This window comes from Triticum aestivum, chromosome 5A (assembly GCF_018294505.1).
Source record: "Triticum aestivum cultivar Chinese Spring chromosome 5A, IWGSC CS RefSeq v2.1, whole genome shotgun sequence".
NCBI classification, from domain to species: Eukaryota; Viridiplantae; Streptophyta; class Magnoliopsida; order Poales; family Poaceae; genus Triticum; species Triticum aestivum.
Genome location: NC_057806.1, coordinates 246,550,395 through 246,570,379, shown reverse-complemented (window position 1 = coordinate 246,570,379; position 19,985 = coordinate 246,550,395). Strand labels below are relative to the sequence as shown.

At 46.4% G+C, this 19,985-nt stretch overlaps 1 protein-coding gene across 1 annotated transcript; it reads left to right on the top strand.

Annotated features, from left to right (window-relative positions):
- Positions 1–11,502: 11,502 nt before the first annotated feature.
- Positions 11,503–13,808, top strand: LOC123101285 (2-methoxy-6-polyprenyl-1,4-benzoquinol methylase, mitochondrial-like). Its single transcript, XM_044522803.1, has 4 exons — positions 11,503–11,786; positions 11,861–12,015; positions 13,564–13,659; positions 13,788–13,808. Exons 1-4 carry the CDS (start codon positions 11,696–11,698, stop codon positions 13,806–13,808), a joined length of 363 nt encoding a protein of 120 aa, XP_044378738.1. The 5' UTR covers positions 11,503–11,695.
- Positions 13,809–19,985: the final 6,177 nt, after the last annotated feature.

Sequence of the window (19,985 nt, the reverse complement as noted above, 5' to 3'; positions counted from 1 at the left end):
AAAAGGGAGGCACGATCTCCGTTTGGATAAGATGCGCCAATAAGGCCACGTCCTGGGACGTGGGGTGACGGGCCAGCTAAAACAGTTCGCAAGCAAAGGCCGGGCAGGCGTGGGGTCATATTACCAAAAAGTGGTCGGTGGGTTGAACCCATGAAATATTATATCCTCTACGGTTGTGCATACAAGCCCGGATACAATCATTACATCTGAAGATTAACTAGGAGTTCAGAAGGGGGAACCCGCCTTGCAATGCCGAAGACAAGCAGCGTGCTGGACTCCTCCTCATTGAAGCCGGGTTCAGGGGCTACTGAGGGAGTCCTGGACTAAGGGGTCCTCGGGCGTCCGGCCTGTTATCCATGGGTCGAACTGATGGGCTGTGAAGATATGAAGGTCGAATATTGTACCTATGTCTGGATTGGACTCTCCTTGGCGTTGAAGACAAGCTTGGCAACCGATTATGAAGATTCCTTCTTATGTAACCGACCCTATGTAAACCCTAGACCCCCCCGGTGTCTATATAAACCGGAGGGGTTAGTCCGGAAAGGATATATTCATTATCATAGTCATATAGGCTAGGCTTCTAGGGTTTAGCCCTCTCGATCTCGTGGTAGATCAACTCTTGTAACACTCATACTCATCAATATCAATCAAGCAGGACGTAGGGTATTACCTCCATAGAGAGGGCCCGAACCTGGGTAAACATCATGGCCCCTGTCTCCTGTTACCATCAATCCTTGACGCACAGTTCGGGACCCCTACCCGAGATCCGCCGGTTTTGACACCGACAGCGGCCAGGTGCATGCGGCCACGCGAGGTGCGGGCAGGCGCGCACGGAGGCAAGGTATGGTGCAGTCATCAGTGAGAGGGCGCGACTAGGAGGGCGCGGGCACTTAAGGCAGCGTCTACGGCGGGGAGGCGGAAGGGGGAAGAGAGGGGTCGACGAAGGGCTTCACAGAGGGTGCGGCGATGGCTCGACGAAGGCGGGGAGGCAGCGGTCGCGGTGGATCGATGGCACAGAGTGGTGGTCGAAGCCGGAGAAGAATAGGACGATGGCGAGGTTCCACGACGATCCAGCTTGCGGGACTCCACCTAGACGAGGAGGAGGAAGGCGTGCATCCCTGGATGTGTTTCGGTGGTTTGGGGAGGCTCCGGGCTATGATGACCCACAAGTATAGGGGGTCAATCATAGTCCTTTCAATAAGTAAGAGTGTCGAACCCAACGAGGAGCTGAAGGAAATGATAAGAGGTTTTCAACAAGGTATTTTCTGCAAGCACTGAAATAGTCGGTAACAGGTTGTTTGATAGCAAGATAATTTGTCACGGACAAGTAACAGTATCGGTAAATAAAGTGCAGCAAGGTAGCCCAATCCTTTTCTGGCAAGGGACATGCCAAAACGGTCTCTTATAATAAGCAAAGTGTTCTTGTGGGCACACGTGAATTTCATCAAGTCACTTTCATTATGTTGGTTTGATTTGCGTTCGCTTTCGCTACTTTGATAATTTGATATGTGGGTGGACTGGTGCTTGGGTGCTGTTCTTATTTGAACAAGCCTCCCACTTATGATTAACCCCCTCGCAAGCATCCGCAACTATGAGAAAAGTATTAAGATAAAATCTAACTATAGCATTAAACATTTGGATCCAAATCGGTCCCTTACGAAGTAACACATAAACTAGGGTTTAAGCTTCTGTCACTCTAGCAACCCATCATCTAATAATTACTCCATGATGCATTCCCTTAGGCCCAAATATGGTGGAGTGCCATGTAGTCGACGTTCACATGACACCACTAAGGGAATCACAACATACATATCATCAAAACATCAAACACATATCAAGCTCACATGATTACTTGCAACACGACTTCTCCCGTGACCTCAAGAACAAAAGTAACTACTCACAAATGATATTCATGCTCAAGATCAGAGGGGTATTAAATAGCATAATGGAGCTGAGCATATAATCTTGCACCAAATAAACCATATAGTAACCAATTACCAGATGTAATCAACATTACTAGTCACCACAGGTACCAATCTGAGGTTCTGATACAAAGATTAAACACAAGAGATGAACTAGGGTTTGAGAGGAGTTGGTGCTATTGAGGATGTTGATGGAGATTTCCCTCCCAAAGATGAGAGGGTTGTTGGTGATGACGATGGCTTTGATTTCCCCCTCCGGGAGGGAAGTTCCCCTCGCGAAGTCGCTTCGCCGGAGGGCAAAAGTGCTCTTGCCCAAGTTCTGCCTCAAGATGGCGACGCTCAGTCCCAAAAGTCCTCTCCTTATTTTTTCTAGGTCAAAATGACTTATATACTAGAAGATGGGCACCGGAGATGGGTCGGGCTGGCCACAACCCACCAGGGCGCGCCTGGGGGCCTGGCGCACCCTGGTGTCTTGTGGTCACTAGGTGCCCCCCTCCGGTAGTTATTTTCTCTACTATTCTTCATATATTCCAAAATAATTCTCCGTAAATTTTCAGCTTGTTTGGAGATGTATATAATAGGTATCTCCGACGTAGCTTTTTCAGGTCCAGAATACCAGCTGCCGGTATTCTCCCTCTTTTGTGTAAACCTTGTATATTATGAGAGAAAAGACATTACAATTACTCCATAAAGAATTATTATGGATAAAATAATTATAAATAACAATAGGAAAACATGATGCAAAATGGACATATCAACTCCCCCGAGCTTAGACCTTGCTTGCCCTCAAGCGAAACACCGATGTCGAAAAACATGTCCACATGCTTAGAGAGAGAGGTGTCGATAAAAACAAAATACAGACATAACTTTATCACATAACTTCTCATGAGCAAGTAACAATTCATCACAACATCGAAGTAAAAGCATAAACTCTATTGAAAACCAACAAACTATGTTCTCAGTCAACTTTGCAACTACAATTCATCATCTTTTCTGGAAGGGTCTTGTATCGGAGCCTTTTGGCAAGTCCACATACTCAACCATCATTTAATATTCCATGATTGCTAACAGTCACCGTATACCCATGAGCAAAAAGTTTCAACCGGACACACAGAAAGATAGGGGCTTATAGGTTCGCCTCCCAACGTATTCACCTCAAGGGTGATGTCAACAATAATAAGTCATGCTCACTCATATCTGGATCAAAGGGGGGGGGCGAGCACACGACACGTCATGAACCTCTTGCTCTATGTGGGGACCTCTGCGATTTTCAACGCATGCACCACATCAATGTTGTGCATTGAGCCGGGTATTCAACACATATGCATGCATCACACACACCCATAAATATGTTCCGGACACACGCATGCAATGGTTGTCTTTGGACACACTCTCACTCGCTTGGTTATGGGCGGCAAGCCTATATATATTCGTGGGCCCGTGTGGACGTCTATCATTTCGACCAATGACGAGAAAGGTTACCAGGGTGGATTCTTCTTCTTTGCTTCGAGTTACCGTAAAGTAGGTGACCTAAGGGATGGCAATGGGTAGATTATGGGCGGGTACAACCTCCTTCTACCCAAACCCATACCCATAAAAACTTTTTATACCCACCCACTTCAATACCCATGGGTATAAACTGACACCCATGCCCATACCCATCGGGTATCCTATACCCAATGGGTATCCATTGGGTACAATATATAGCATTCAAATTCTTAAGAGGTAGAGAAATGAGTTCAAAATTCAAGTGATCATGGTAGAGTAGTATAGCATGTATGTGGCCTCCTCCAGTGGGTGGCATCTTGGAGGCATCAAGGGAGTATGAGTAGCAGTTGGTGGAAGGCCGACGTAATGGAAGGCGGTGGTGGGAATTGGGGATCACTAGATCGAGTGTTCGACAAGAGTCTGGTAGCGAAGAGTCGATATTTCATCTTTTTGAGGAGTCACATAGGACGTATGAGGAGTGGCGAGCAGGTGATTATGAGCCTATGAGCTATGACTTGTTTAAGGAATACGAGATTTAGGGTTGGACCATATGAGTTGGATATTAACCCCACATGTTATAGGAGTTATTTTCCTTTATCAAATTTTTCTGGGTATCCATTGGGTTACCCATGCGCACAATTTCTTACCCATGCCCTACCCGTATATTTTGCGTGTATGGGTACCCATTACCCGTGGGTAGAAAATCTCTTCAAGTCTTGCCCATACCCATTGTTTTCGGGTAGGGTACCCGCGGTACCACACCCATGGGCAAAACTGCCATCCCTCCAAGCCTAATTAGGTTTGAGTGCATGCTACGTGTCGTGAACCCTCGCTCAGTGTGGGGATTTTACGGTTCCAAAGCATGGTGCCACATCAAATTTGCGCATTGGGTATTCAAACACCACACATACCACTTCCATATACATACTTGGGCCACATGCACAGAGCGGGTTTGTCTTCATACAATACTCCCTCACAAGGTTATCAGCGACAAGCTAGCCCATTTTGCGGGGCCATGTGGATGTCCATCACTTTGACCAACTACGAGCGGGAGAGGTTGTACGACCAAGTTTGATTCTGCTTGGTCCATGTTACAGTACGTCTTGGTGAGATGCCCTCCCCACAACATGTGTGTGTGAGGGGGGGGGCTACTTCGCACTACCTGCAACCTCCGTGAAGTCGGGGAAGTACGGTTAATTTGCGAGGCACATGTGCCACATCAAAGTTGTGAATGGTAGTTAAATATCACACCACACCCTTTTCATACATATAGTAGGGCCACCCGCAGGTGGTTCGTATGTGGTCTCACCCATCTCGCGCCACGAAACACACATTTTTGGGTCGGCACATGGTCCACCTTTGTCGGAAAGCGAAAGGGGAAGTTTGACTATATATATGATGGACTCCTATAGGTTTTGTGTTACGGTAGGGTGAGATTTCAGACCTAGCTATTTGGGGGCATGCATTGGTAGCTAGGATTCCCTTACCGCCGACATGAAGTGGGGTTCATAGGGGTGGCTGACTAGGAATACTGTGCTTTTGTGCGGCAGGTGCCACATCAAAGTTGTGCATTGGGTATTCGAACATCAAACCACCCTTCTCATAGATATATTTGGTCACATGCAAGTGTGTTCATGTTCTGAACCTTTCTCGGGTTATTCTTTTTGCCAAATTTATAAACATCACACGAGTTGGATGCAGAAATCGTCCGTGATTGGGGACACAACATACACGGTTCATCCAGACTACCCGTGTGCCACGCACGTGCCCCTGCAGTCACTCACATCAGCACAGTAGATTCGGCTCCATGATGCTTACCTCCCGCTCTCGAAAATATCTACTGCCTTGTAATCTCGAAAATATCTACCGCCTGGAGGGTTTTTATGTTTGATAGCACACGATTAGTATGTGTGGACCGTGTACGAAGTCTGTTACTCCCACTCCGCTTCAATCCCTTGATTCAAATTTTCAGTAGCTTCGCCTTGTTAGTCCTGCCTCTGCATCCCTCGCAATCTGCCCGCCCTTGACCCAAATTTTCAGTAGCCCCTCATTTTACTCCCGCCTCTGCATGCCTCGCAATCTCAAAAATATCTGCCTGCCCTTGATCCAAATTTTCAGTAGCCCGGCATTTTACTCCTGCCTAGTAAAATTTTCAATTTCTGCGGTATTTCCTCAAACACCACCTTGCCCCCCCTCCACACACACCCCCAAAACCTCCGCTCACAAAGACACACACCACCCCTCCCTCGCTCGAAACCATCGCCGCCGCCTCCATCCTCAACCTCTGCCCGTGTGCCGTGGATCTCGAGGAGCCAATGGCCCAAAAGAGATTTATCGTGGTCTCTTCGCCTGATGCGGCGAGGTGGCCACCGAGGTGTCCCCGTCATCCTTCATGGGATCTTTGTCAATCTGCCATCGCCGGTCGCCCGATACGCTCGCCGTCGCGCCCCTACGCGGGTTTGAGGACTTCCACGTCCTTCCTCGGGCCCGACTGCCGACGAGGTCCTACCTCGGGGTCCGACAGCGGCGGTGGGGGACGTGGGTCACCGAGATTATGGATCGAGAGACCCACACCCGCCGGTGGCTCGGTAGTTTCCACATGGCCGAGCTCGCGCCCATGGAGTACGACCGTTGGCAGGTCCGCTACCACGGCGCGGTGGCTAGGCTCAATTTCCCCTTCGCCACATGTCCGGTCGACCTCGTACTGCCGGAGCTATGGGTGGTGAGCTCGGCTATGGTGCAAGATGACGGCTAGGCGTGGGAGTGCCTCGAGACCGAGGTCGCCGCCGAGGCCTACATGCAAGAGCTCCGCCGGTAGCCCCCGGAGCTCGTGAAGGCGGAGCGGATGATCTTTGCCGGCGCGGAGGGCGGTGAGGTTATCGTGCTCTCCTCTGATGACGAGGTCGAAGGCAGCGAGGATGGCGGCGAGGTTATCGTGCTCTCTTGTGATGATGAGGTTGAAGGCGGCGAGGATGGCGGCGCGGAGGGCGGCGAGGACGGCGGTGCGAAGGCAGCGAGGATGAGGAGATCAACGTCGACGAGTGGAGGAGTGTCTTCCCCAACGACCCCGACGATGGCACCAGCCTGGACCCGGCTCGCGGCACACCGTACCTGACAAGGAGAGATTGGCTCGACCTCAACTTCGACCGAAAGTAGTTTAGTTTAGTTTAAATTTATGTTTTATGTTCGGTTATGCAAAACTATCTATGTTTATGTTTGAATGCATGCTACTTTTGGTTGAACTTGCTTTGAACTTGATCAAATTGAAGTTTACAATGTTAAGTTTAGGGCATCGACTAGAAACGGCCAAAAATCCATCCTACCACCTGGGGGTAGTTAGCACAAATGTCTCATATACTACCATGTGGTAGTATGTATTCTACTTTATCTTTTTAAGTATGTTCATATACTATATACAATATACTCCAAAGTGGGTCACATGAAAAAATTGCAGGTTAACCCATGATTTTTATTATATTTATGAAATACATACATATTTATACATAAAAAGAGCATACTGAAAATACGATACATATTACCAAAAAAGTAGTATATATACTACCTAAACATTTTTATATAGTACATACTACGTATACATACTTTTTGATTTTATAGATACTACATACAACATAGAAAACTCAAGTGGTGGTAACTACCACCGGTGGTGGATAAAATTTGGCCTATATATCCACTAAGGGTTTTAGTCCATTAACTTTTAAAGGATCGGCTAGAGATAGCCTTATGACTTGTTTATTTCAGTTCTTCACAATGTGATGCTTTATATGTGCAATTATTTGCCATGCAGTTTAATTTCATCAATAAGAGTTTCAACAATATAATTATGAATTATGATATTTGGTTGTTGTTAAAGATGTTGCAGTTAACATGCCTTTTTGTTTTTTTAACAATAACTAGTGTACTTTAGACCTGCACAATATCAGTTTGAATGACTATATTTGTTTGTTTTTAAATGTTATGCCTGTTGCAGTTAACATACCTTTCCACTTCTTGTTTTGCTTAACTAGCGTGCTTAAACCTGCACACTGGAGCTATCATTTGTAGATTATGTTGTCTACCATGGATATATTTGGTTGATATTTAGCCTGTTGTGCTTAACATACCTTTATATGTATTCATACAGGACAATATTGAGAATAGTGTTGTTTTCCATCAATGTTAGTTTCATCGCATTGCTTATTATACTCACTGTTCAGGGTATCGGTAGCTGGTACCATATAGCCTAGGGGCTGATAAGGGATTAATCATCGAATCGGACGTTTCACTGAATATATCTATAACACATTTATCGATAGGTTAACTAGGGTCGTATTTAATATGTTTGAGGCTACATAGCAACATGCATTGTACTGAATGATTAAATATGCAATCCCAGGCTACAACGCAACAAGGAAGGGTGTTACCTTAATATTCTGATGATGTCTAGATACACATGTAATAAGATCTTATATAAGGGGATGGAGGGAGTGTTGTACTACATCATTTTACAATTTTTGTTTAGCTTCTATATTAATTTGGTGCTCTTAGGTACATATGCCATTACCAAATATCCAAACTTCGACACTTTCTGCGTATGGGACAATGAGATATTCATAAACTAGCATCAAGTGAGAAAATTGATAAAGATTGTTATTAAAATGGGTCAAAAGATGTCAATCGAACTATTTGTTTACACTTTATGCAAGACAACAGTGAACTTCAGGATGGTAAGTAAAAACTCTATAGCCTTCTTTTTACTGCCCATAATGAGTTGTGTTAGATGACAATGTCTGAATCTTTTTTCCTTTGTAGTGGATCCTGAAGCAGTTTACTCAAGATTACCTCTCAAACTACATGATTGGCGGCTGACCATCACAGGGGGTTCGACTAGAGTCGTGCGTGCCTTCTGCATCGAGGAGAGCACAATAGGGCCATTCCGCTTCACCTTGTTTAGCAACCAGAATGTCTCTCTCCTCTTTCTTTACCATCTGTAATAGTACAAGTATACAACCCTGGTTCATCATTCTTTATTTGGTGCTTATGTAATTCTTGAACATATGTACCTGTGAATCAAATAATGCATTGGTTGTTTGAACCTGATGGATATGAATAAAGCTATAGCCTACTTTCAAATTTAAATTAGGTACAATTTTAAATAACAACAATTAAATTAGGGTGAAATTACGGTCTGCAGGTCATTACGGCGCACACAGTCTATAAAGCATAGCGCGTGTGATATACATCATAATTTGACACGGTTCATGGAGAAGAAATGTGTATAACCATGCACATAGTTGCCGTTTGCAAGCGTATGTGATGACAGACAATATCACAAACAGAGCGGGAAAACTAAATGTGTGTGATTGTCGACCTATCGTACACGGTTTACAATCATGAACTGTTTGTGATGTGCTAGGCATCATAAACGTAGAGCAAGTTTGTTACGTGCCTGAAAAAATCCCGTGCCTGGACTGCGCTTGGTTTTAGGTAAAACCACATAGCTCCGACTGTGATGGCAATGCGAGCACAAATGAGTAGAAAGGATGAAGCATTTGGAATATTTGAGATATCAAAAACAGTTTTATAGGGACAACTGTATGCATCAAGGCTCCCTATCCCCGACGGTTTCTAGGTTGTGAGGGAAGGACCCCCTATCGCAGTCACTCACTTGACGATGGTTCAAAACACCACTGCGGAAAGGGGTTAAAAACCGTTTGTATAGCACGACGTTGTACCAGTGCCTTTTAATAGTATTGGCTTTCCTATGGACTCAATGTGATTTTGGATCACTAAAATAAAGATGAAGAGTCTTAAGCTTTTGCCAATATTTGTCCTTAGCGTTTTGAGGCGTCCACATCTCTAGTCCATGCCATGCCATTCATTGAACTTCCTGAAATATTTATCTTGAATGGATATTAGTTCAATGAGCTATATGTTGTTACGAATTACCAAAATCACCCGGGGGTTAGTTGCACTTTCAACCGTATATGAAGCGTTACATAAATTATGGCGATCAAAAGGCATATGAGCACCCTATTAGAGTGCCACTTTAGGCTAAAGTCACTATTTCAAAAAGAAATTGAAGTGAAAAGCCTCTTGCACTTTATTGCGAAAACGACAGAGTTACATCATTCAGTACATGGATAATAAAAATGGAGGTGGATCATTATCCCACAAATACATTGTATTATTGTCACGAGCATGTCTTGCTAAAAATGTGTCAAGCCATTGGCTTCCCTAGGATAGTACTGAAATCGAATAGATGATATTCCATGAGCAATTTGGAAGCAATTTGCCATGATAGCTGAATATGGTGCCAAAACATCACTGACTCCATTACATGTATTGATGATCTCCAAACTATCAGCTTCCACGATAACTCTGGAGCAAGCAATATCCTGTAATAGTTGGAGGCCCCTCCGAATTGCCATAGCCTCCGCTGCAGGGTTAGATGCGTGATCAAACACTTCGGCTACCCCCGCCAAAGCTTCTCCCCTACTGTTCCGAAGAACATCCGCATCTGTGTTCATTTTGTACGTGCCTACAGGAGGTTTCTCCCAATGGAATTTGCTCTCGTGATGGTGAGGGGTCTTCACAATGGAATTTGCTGTTATCACACTCATTGCAAAAGTTGTGCTTGATGGAGGTTTGACCCTAACTTCCTTCTTTTTTTCTCTTCTCTCCCACCAAATATACCATGCAGCGACCGCCACAGTTTTTTGTAGCCCCTATTTCGATGGTTATTATGCCAGTCGGTCTGATATGATCACGCTAGAGTTGCTCTAGCCTAATGCATCGCAACCTCCTTTTCTTTTTTGAACACCACAAGCTGGACACGGATTATGGGAACATGATTGTATGCGCACCCCTTATGAATAGTAAATTCAAAAACTTAAAAAAAAAAAATAGTAAATTTGGAAAAATACTAGAAAAATAAATTAAAAAGGCGAATGTTTTTTGTAACATGCCTAGTCGACTGGTATACCCATGTATGAAGTTTCATGAATAAACGACATATATGGTATTCTAAGAAGAAATGACAAAATCGAAGCATATTAAAAAAACTAGTAAGGTCTCCATTGTATTTTCTTCAATAAGTATATCATCAGTGCCAATACTTCACGAAACTTCACACATGAGTAGAATGGTCGACCAAGTTTGATACCCCAAAACTTTAGATTTTTTTAAATCAAGTATATTATCAAATTTACTATTCACGTAGATGCGCGTGAAATCATGTTCATTTTTGTATTTGCAGTCACAAGTCTCTCTTTCTAGCAAGGTTTAATTCACTTTTCTCGATATAAATGTTGTACGCAGCACCCACTACGCCTTATTAATTCGGCGACGCGTGAATCATGACCCACTGTGTCCCCATCCCGACCCAATCCAGCCGCTTCGACCCAATTTTGAATCCACGCCCCGTCCGTGGCGAGCAGCCAGCCCCGCCAACTCTGTGGAAATTTCAGATATGTCCTCGGATGGACTACAGCATAAAAAGCTGGACGTGGCAATCCAAGCCACCGGTGGAGCAGGCGGATGGATGGTGGGGTGCGTGGGGAGTAGACGGACCGCAGGAGTCTGGTGGTTTTGCTGTCAGCCCGTCCACATGTGTGTGGCCTGGTGGTGGTGGATGAGAGACAAATCTTAACGAGTACGCGACAGAGCGAGCAGCTGGGAAACTCGGAGAAATACAATCCACTTGATTTTCTAAGAAATAAATTTAATCAGGACATGTTTGATTTTTTATTTTTTATTTTGCGGGGAAGGACACGTTTACTACTACTAAGACTAGTCATCCGATAACTTGCACCGTTACACGACAATCTCTCCTTATAATAATAAAGCACGGATTGACTCCGTGGGTTCACCGTAACAATACGTTTTCTTTTCATGTCATAATACGCTTTTACAAAATCGTAATATAAACAAGGTGGTACTAATTTGGGGTACGCACTAAAGATTTTTGTCAAAATTCCTTATTAGAACGTTCTTTCGCTCACGGGCTTGGTCGCTTGGGCCTGGGTAAAAAGGAAAATAGACGAGCAAGCAATCCTTCGACACACGGGTGAGCAGTTGACTAAAAAAAGAGAAGCACAGGAGCACGGCCTCGGCGCACAAGATAAGGAGGTGAGCGCTCTGCGTGGCAGAGTCGCTCCCGTGTCGGGGCGCCGGCAGGAGGCCCCACGGCGGCGGTGAGCCGCGGAGGAGAAGAAGGAGCGCCAGGGAGGGGGACGCTCCCGTGCTCCCATTCTCCCCCCGTCTCGCTCTGCCAAGGAAGGAAGGGCATGGCCCTGCGAGCGGACGCGACGAGGCTCGCGTCCTCCAGCCTCCGCCGCCGCCACGGCCACCTCCTGCCGGCAGCCGCCACCAGCTTCAGTACACCCCTCTTCCTCGCCGCCCCCTCTCTCGTGGCCTGCTTGCCGCTCACTGTCCGTCTCATTCCTCGTCAGGATTCAAGCAGGTGCGCGAGGACGAGAAGAGCAAGCTGGTTGGAAACAGAGAAGATGTTCAGGCGCGGCGCGGCGGGCGGAGCAGCAGAGGTTCAGGCGCCGCGCGGCGGGCGGAGCAGGAGAAGTTCAGGGGAGGTGCCAGCGGAGCAGGAGAGGTTCATGGGTGGTGGAGCAGGAGAGGTTCATCGCCGGTGCCCTTGTCGCCGAACGGGAAACATTTTCTGGTGGGTACGCCGGCCGCGGGCGCGCTTCGCTGTGACCTGTCCGCCGCCGCAAATCCTCTCCGGCCTCCTCCGTATCCTTATCAATCTCGGACGAGCTATTCCCATGTCGTGATTTGGATGGACAATAGGAGGCCGTGTCCTTCTCGAACACCAAGCAATGGAGTGCCCGACCCGGATTTGAGTTGTTTGCTATAAGAAGGAGCGGTCCTCGGCCAAAATCTCCATCAGATTGCGTCCTTGGACCATAAGCTCCATCAAAGCCCGTCCAAATTGCTTTTTTGACGCAACGTGCAATGTCGCCGTCGAGTTCGCCGGAGGAGGAAGTGCCGAGTTCGCCGGAGGAACAAGACCATCTGTCCAACCGTCCAATTTCGCATGCCTCGGCTACACCAGAGGTAATGTATCGCCTTCATATTCACTGGATGACATCCCCTGTTTGTCCCCTGTCTCTTGTCTCCGATTCTGTTCTGTAGCCAGACTGAAATAAGGGACACTACTTAATTTATAAAGCATGAGAAAACTGATGGAGGATGGTTAGTACACCAGCAAATTTTTGTAAGCTCAAGTTTGTAGACTGATTTAGTAGTCTCTGTGATTGCTACATGCAAGTCAGTTTAGAGTTTCTGAGGGGAACGGCCTGGACCATCTTTTCTTGTGATCTGAATTATGATGTACTAGGACATAGCCACAAGGGTTATTTATTGTGTTGGCAAGTAATCTTAAGACTTTTTTCCCCGAGTGATTCGTAAGACAGATTACCCTATACAATTCACAGTTTTAGTATCTCTTATGCACCTAAATATATTTTAACTGGAAAAAAATTCAGGTTCCCGCAGGTTTTGACTTGACTAACAAATTTAAGTGAATTTGTTATTCCTTTTTGTGCTCTTCTTTTTATTACTCAAATAAATCTGTAATTTAGTCAGGCTAACATCAATGGGCTGCAGGCCATAACTATGCTAGCTTTATATTGCTGAATGTAGGAGCTTATTTTTTTTCTTTTTAGTTATTCACTGATATTGGGCAGGGCATCTGAATGAACCAATTCGTGTTGAAAACAGAAACATGTCTGTTTCATGCACCTATTTTCAGTTGACAATATACTAAATAATTGCACAGTGAAAAACTACAGAAAACGCTCTTAAGATGCGATAGTTTTGAACCTGAATTTATAAACGATCTTAGGCATCAAGTCCAGCAAGTTTGAGATGTTCACTGAAACATGTCGGTTTCAGGCAGCTATAATTCAGAATTCTTTGCCAAACTGTAACGTTTCAGCCATTCAGAAACATTGCCCGTGATGTTAATATGTTGACTAGGGGCCTTTTGTAGAAACTAAAGTGTGGCATCTCTTTTGATGGTTCAATAGAATTAAGTGTCTGGAGTCACTTCATATTCAGAATTGCCCTGCCATCCATGCAATAAATAAAAAAGTGATTTGGTCTGGTTTTCATGTCTCTTCTGTGTATGCGCGTGCAGGTGGCAAAGGCGTCCAATCCAACTCAGGTGGAGGCCAAGGAGGTTCGGCTCTCGGACCTTGCACCAATGATGCTGGATGATACCGACGTGGAGACTGTAAGTTTCATATATTCAGACTGGGACCTTTCTTCCTCTTATTTTGTCGTCAAAACTGAAAAGGAGTGAGGCTAATTCGCCAAATGTCGATGTGTTCATCAGCCTGTATGCTCTCAATCTCCTGGCAGATGGATATCATGGTTCTCTGACCTTCGATCACTTTATTCTACATTTACATGATATATTGCTTCTAGCCGATGAAATTTGGTCCACATCTATGTGCGTATAATAGACTTGTGATCACAGGACTGCTAGCTTAAAGTTTTTTAGATTATGTAAATGGGTTATTTAGTTGTCTGCTCTTGTAAGCTGAAGAAGGGAGGTCTATTTGAGATTAAGGGAGCTGACAGTTTTCAGGTACTTTCCTTTACACAAACAGGCTTGCCTTGGTCATTCAAACAAAAAAATTACCTCAAAAAGTTTCAGGCCAGCAAAAGATGTAGGGTCTTCTGAAGTTAGTAATTATATAAAATTTTACATATTTGGTAACAAAAGGACTGGCATGCTTAGGTGTTTTGTATATTTTTCAGAGCATGCTAATAATCCGACACGTCGTTCTCTTGAAACAGGTTGATGTCGAGATAGATTTTGAACTGACATCAATCGACATCGCCGTTCCTTTCGATCCTTCTTGACTTTTGGACGTGGAGAAGCACTGCCGGGAAGCGGGTGCATCAGTTCATGGCGGCATACGGCCATTAGGACTTATTGTCCTAACCTCTGACAACATGGAGGAGCACACTATTGTTCACTTCTGGGTTACAAGTCAGAGCAGAACTACATGATACTCATGTGCTCTGATCTAAGAAGGTTAATGCTTATGGTTTTTTCCTTAATGCTTTATTTATATCTAAAAATGTCTGAAGAGTAAAGAGAATTATTTTCTTTTCTTTGCACAGTTCTTCATTGAGACCAGGACTATACACACCAGCCAATGAAGGCTTCTTTGAATTTGATCTTGAAAAGGAAAAGAAGATATCTCTGATAACTCTGGTGAGTTTGGGAAGCTATTTCATTTCTCGTGTTGTTCACTTCATGCACTTTGTGTCAGAATTGGACATGAATGATGCGCCATGAAGATTGATCCGTCAGCGGTGGAGAGCTTCGACAGTGGCAGGGTCTGCATCATGGCCAGAGCTTATACCGTAGCGGTTGTCGACAACGGGGCCCACATGTATGCCTTCAACAACGGCAGTACCATGGTCAGAGCACATAAACAGGGGGAAAATAACTGCTCATTTCCTTGACCTCTAGGATTCATATATTATAGTTTACTATCAGCGTTAGTAGGTAATTGTCAACGTTACCTCCCTGCCAAGTATTGCATATTTAGTACGTGCAAGTCTGCTAAGGGGCCTCGAGTTATGCTTACTTATGATGTTAAGTCTCTTTTTCTCCCGTTGCAACGCACGGGCCTTTTTGCTAGTCTATCTTCATAAACCAAATAACTATCCCTAAAAAACTAAATCCAACATCCGTTCCAAAATGTGATGCGTATTAGATTTTTCTAATCAAACTTTGTAAACCTTGACCATGCCTATAAAAAGAATATAAACAAATATCATTACATTCATCATGGAATATATATTTATATAGTACTATATGTTTGGTATTGTAGACATCTATAATTTTCTTTATAAATTTGGTCAAAGGCTCCCGACTCACCCTTCCCCTCCCGTGCCGCCCCTGCGTGACGGCAGGGAAGGCTTCTGGCGCGGCTGCCCACGAGCCCCCTCCTCCCTCCTCCTCTCCCGCCGCCGCCAGAGGGCCTGGCCAGGCAAAGCTCGCCCGGGCCAACGGCGGTGGGGCCTTCTGGTTCCCCAGCGTGCAGAGGAGCGACGCGGGTCCTTCTCGCCGGGTGGGGCGCAGTGCGAGCACCGGGTGCCACGGCACGACATCACGCTGGCGCGTTGGGGTGGTGGTTGTGTTGCAGGCGGCACGGATGGTGGTGGGTCGCGCAGGCCGAGACACGGAGGCACGAATCTGGCGAGTGGGGGTGCTCCTGCGGCGAGGGTTGAAGGCGACGCGGCCTGACATTCCTGGGTGTCCTGTGGTGTCTGCTGGTAGCGAGGTGACCGGCGCAGGGCGGCTTGGTAGCGGTGGTGGCAGTGCGTGCCGGTCGGATGTGGTGTTTTCCACCGGGTGCCGCGGGTTGGGGCACCGGCCCGGTGTGGCTGTTGCTCCGGCTGTAGGCGGCGGCGAGGTGGCTCCGCTCTCTGGGAGTGGTGGCTTCCATTCGCCGAGCGGGCATCATGGCAGCTCGGCGGGTCGGCTGGATTTCTGGTATCGGCTTGTTTGTAGGCGGCCCGTTTCGACCTTCGATCCCTCAGCTCGTCGTTCGAGCACTATCTTTGTCGAAGGGTGTTGGCCCTCCCCCTAGCTGCGGTCCATCACTCGTCTCACACCCGGCAGCAGGACCGAGCTCGTCTCGCGCCTGGCAGCAGGACCGTGCTCGTCTCGGGCCCAGTGGCATGACCAAGCTCGTCTCACGCCCGGTGCCATATGATGGGTCGATGGAGGCCAGTTTTCGTCATCCCGGGTCTCGGCACTTGGGGCGCCCAGGGGTGTGAAAGGCGGGTCCTTTACACTCATATATTTGGTTGGGGTAGCGGCGGGTCTCGGGTGAGGTGGTCTCAAGGTTTTGGATGCCGGGGCGGCGACCTTGGTGGTGGTTCCGTGGTGCTTCATGGGTAGAGCATGTGGCTTGGTGCTGCCCGGTGGCCATGGCTGTGTGGGCGACATGGTCGCGGGGGTGTGGCGTTTGGTGGCAGTGAGTGTTGGTCGGGGTGAAAACTTGATCTATCTTCGGATGGACCAGCGGCGGCGTAGCTCGCTCCCTTCTTGAGGGTGTCCTCGCGGCTCTCATTGCCCGTCGTGTTCCTCCAGGGAAAACTTTGATCCTCGGGTCGTGAGGTGGCGGCTCTCTGGTGTCGTAACCTTCATGAAGATGCTGCCTTGGAGTCCATGGTTCGTCGTATCTGACTTCATCTCTTCGCGGTGGCGTGTTTAGGGTTGAGGACCCCAATTGCTCTTGTAGTGCTAGGGGTGGTGTTGCTGCGCCCAGCGCCTATGTATCATGCCTTGGGTGTGTGTGTGTGTTATGGCAGCATACGTTTGTACCGAATTGTGGATGATCGTTGCTTTATATATAAAGTGAGACAAAAACCTTTTTTGTAATTGGGTCAAAGTTTCGATTGACTTTTGCGAAAACTAATGTGCACAATAGCGTGAGATCGGATGTACTCTTTCGCACGTGGGAGTACATCCAACTTCGAAAAGACATCCATCGGTTAACAAAATGAGAAATTATCTGAAAGGTTAGTCATTTGACTAACTCAAGCATGTTGGTTGAGCTTAACCCTTACCCATTCAGCATTGAGGTTGTGCCTAGTATGCAGATTCATTATTCATCATTCTTCCTTTCGAATTCAACACGAGTATATTCCGACGCCTCGTCACACCCATCCATATAGAAGATTTGGGCTATGGTCTTGTGTGTGTGTTGGGGGACAAAATTATACACCACTTTGAAGTGTTGGGAGTTTTGAACACGAGAAGGTTAGTTGATCTTTAAATAGTCAAGAAAGTATAATGAATAGTAAATATAGAAAATTGCGTGGACGTAAGGGAGTGAGTAGGAGAATGCAAACATTGGTTGAGAGATGATATTTTTCCGTGGTTCAGATAGTTGGTGTTATCCTACTCCATGAATATGGGGGCTTTGACCACAAGGTTCTAAGATCACAATGAATCTCAATTGCATCATCCACCAAGTGCCCCACCAAGCGCAATCAACCTATTACATCATGGCTTGCACTTAGAAGCCTAGAGTAGATCTTCACAAAGTGTCCAATCTCTAGGCCATTATGAAACTCTTGCGTCCTTCACACATAGAACTTGATAGGATCATAAGTGACTCTTAACCATTTTGGTCACCATTCAAGAGTAATAATAAAAGCAAAGTCACTTGATAAGAACGACCGAATCTTCAATCAAAAGGTTCTATCAAGAATCCATAGGAACGCTCTCTCACAAATGATAGAAATGTGGTGAAAGATATGAACTTGATGTTGGAAATATGCCCTAGAGGCAATAATAAAAGGATTATTATTATATTTCCTTGTTCATGATAATTGTCTTTTATTCATGCTATAATTGTGTTATCCGGAAATCCTAATACATGTGTGAATACATAGACACCAACATGTCCCTAGTAAGCCTCTAGTTGACTAGCTCGTTGATCAATAGATAGTCATGGTTTCCTGACTATGGACATTGGATGTCATTGATAACGAGATCACATCATTAGGAGAATGATGTGATGGACAAGACCCAATCCTAAACATAGCACAAGATCGTATAGTTCGTTTGCTACAGTTTTTCCAATGTCAAGTATCTTTTCCTTAGACCATGAGATCGTGTAACTCCCGGATACCGTAGGAGTGCTTTGGGTGTACCAAACGTCACAACATAACTGGGTGACTATAAAGGTATACTACGAGTATCTCCGAAAGTGTCTGTTGGGTTGACACGGATCAAGACTGGGATTTGTCACTCCGTATGACGGAGAGGTATCTCTGGGCCCACTCGGTAATGCATCATCATAATGAGCTCAAAGTGACCAAGTGTCTGGTCACGGGATCATGCATTACGGTACGAGTAAAGTGACTTGCCGGTAACGAGATTGAACGAGGTATTGGGATACCGACGATCGAGTCTCGGGCAAGTAACGTACCGATTGACAAAGGGAATTGTATACGGGGTTGCTTGAATCCTCGACATCGTGGTTCATCCGATGAGATCATCGAGGAGCATGTGGGAGCCAACATGGGTATCCAGATCCCGCTGTTGGTTATTGACCGGAGAGCCATCTCGGTCATGTCTACATGTCTCCCGAACCCGTAGGGTCTACACACTTAAGGTTCGGTGACGCTAGGGTTGTATGGATATGAATATGCAGTAACCCGAAAGTTGTTCGGAGTCCCGGATGAGATCCCGGACGTCATGAGGAGTACCGGAATGGTCCGGAGGTGAAGAATTATATATAGGAAGTGCAGTTTCGGCCATCGGGAGAGTTTCGGGGGTCACCGGTATTGTACCGGGACCACCGGATGGGTCCCGGGGGTCCACCGGGTGGGACCACCCATCCCGGAGGGCCCCATGGGCTGAAGTAGGGTGGGGGGCGCCCCACTTGCCTTGGGGGCCACTCCACCCTTGGCCGCCGCCCCCTAGGAGATCCCATCTCCTAGGGCCGGCGCCCCCCTAGGGGAGCCTATATAAAGGGGGGGAGGGAGGGCAGCCGCACCCTGAAGTCTTGGCGCCTCCCTCTCCCCTGCTACACCTCTCCCTCTTGCAGTAGAATGGCGAAGCCCTGCTGCGGTGACTGCTGCATCCACCACCACGCCGTCGTGCTGCTGGATCTTCATCAACCTCTCCTTCCCCCTTGCTGGATCAAGAAGGAGGAGACGTCACGCTGACCGTACGTGTGTTGAACACGGAGGTGCCGTCCGTTCGGTGCTAGGATCTCCGGTGATTTGGATCACGTCGAGTACGACTCCCTCATCCCCGTTCTCTTGAACGCTTCCGCTCGCGATCTACAAAGGTATGCAGATACATCCGATCACTCATTGCTAGATGAACTCATAGATGGATCTTGGTGAAAACGTAGGAATTTTTTTTCTGCAACGTTCCCCAATAGTGGCATCATGAGCTAGGTCTATGCGTAGTTCTCTTTGCACGAGTAGAACACAATTTGTTGTGGGCGTAGATGTTGTCAACTTTCTTGCCGCTACTAGTCTTATTTTGCTTCAGCAGTATTGTGGGATGAAGTGGCCCGGACCAACCTTACACGTACGCTTACGTGAGACCGGTTCCACCGACTGACATGCACTAGTTGCATAAGGTGGCTGGCGGGTGTCTGTCTCTCCCACTTTAGTTGGAGCGGATTCGATGAAAAGGGTCCTTATGAAGGGTAAATAGAAGTTGACAAATCACATTGTGGCTTTCACATAGGTAAGAAAACGTTCTTGCTAGAACCCTATTGCAGCCACGTAAAACTTGCAACAACAATTAGAGGACGTCTAACTTGTTTTTGCAGCAAGTGTTTTGTGATGTGATATGGCCAAAGTTGTGATGAATGATGAATGATATATATGTGATGTATGAGATGTTCATGCTATTGTAATAGGAATCACGACTTGCATGTCGATGAGTATGACAACCGGCAGGAGCCATAGGAGTTGTCTTTATTTTTTGTATCACCTGCGTGTCATTGAGAAACGCCATGTAAATTACTTTACTTTATTGCTAAATGTGTTAGCCATAGT

Excerpts from the sequence above, each read along its gene's own strand:
- LOC123101285 (XM_044522803.1), top strand. The coding sequence starts at position 11,696 with ATGGCCCTGCGAGCGGACGCGACGAGGCTCGCGTCCTCCAGCCTCCGC. Across the intron at positions 11,787-11,860 it reads GGCAGCCGCCACCAGCTTCA|GATTCAAGCAGGTGCGCGAG; the intron begins GTACACCCCTCT and ends ATTCCTCGTCAG. Across the intron at positions 13,660-13,787 it reads ATGATACCGACGTGGAGACT|ATGGATATCATGGTTCTCTG; the intron begins GTAAGTTTCATA and ends ATCTCCTGGCAG.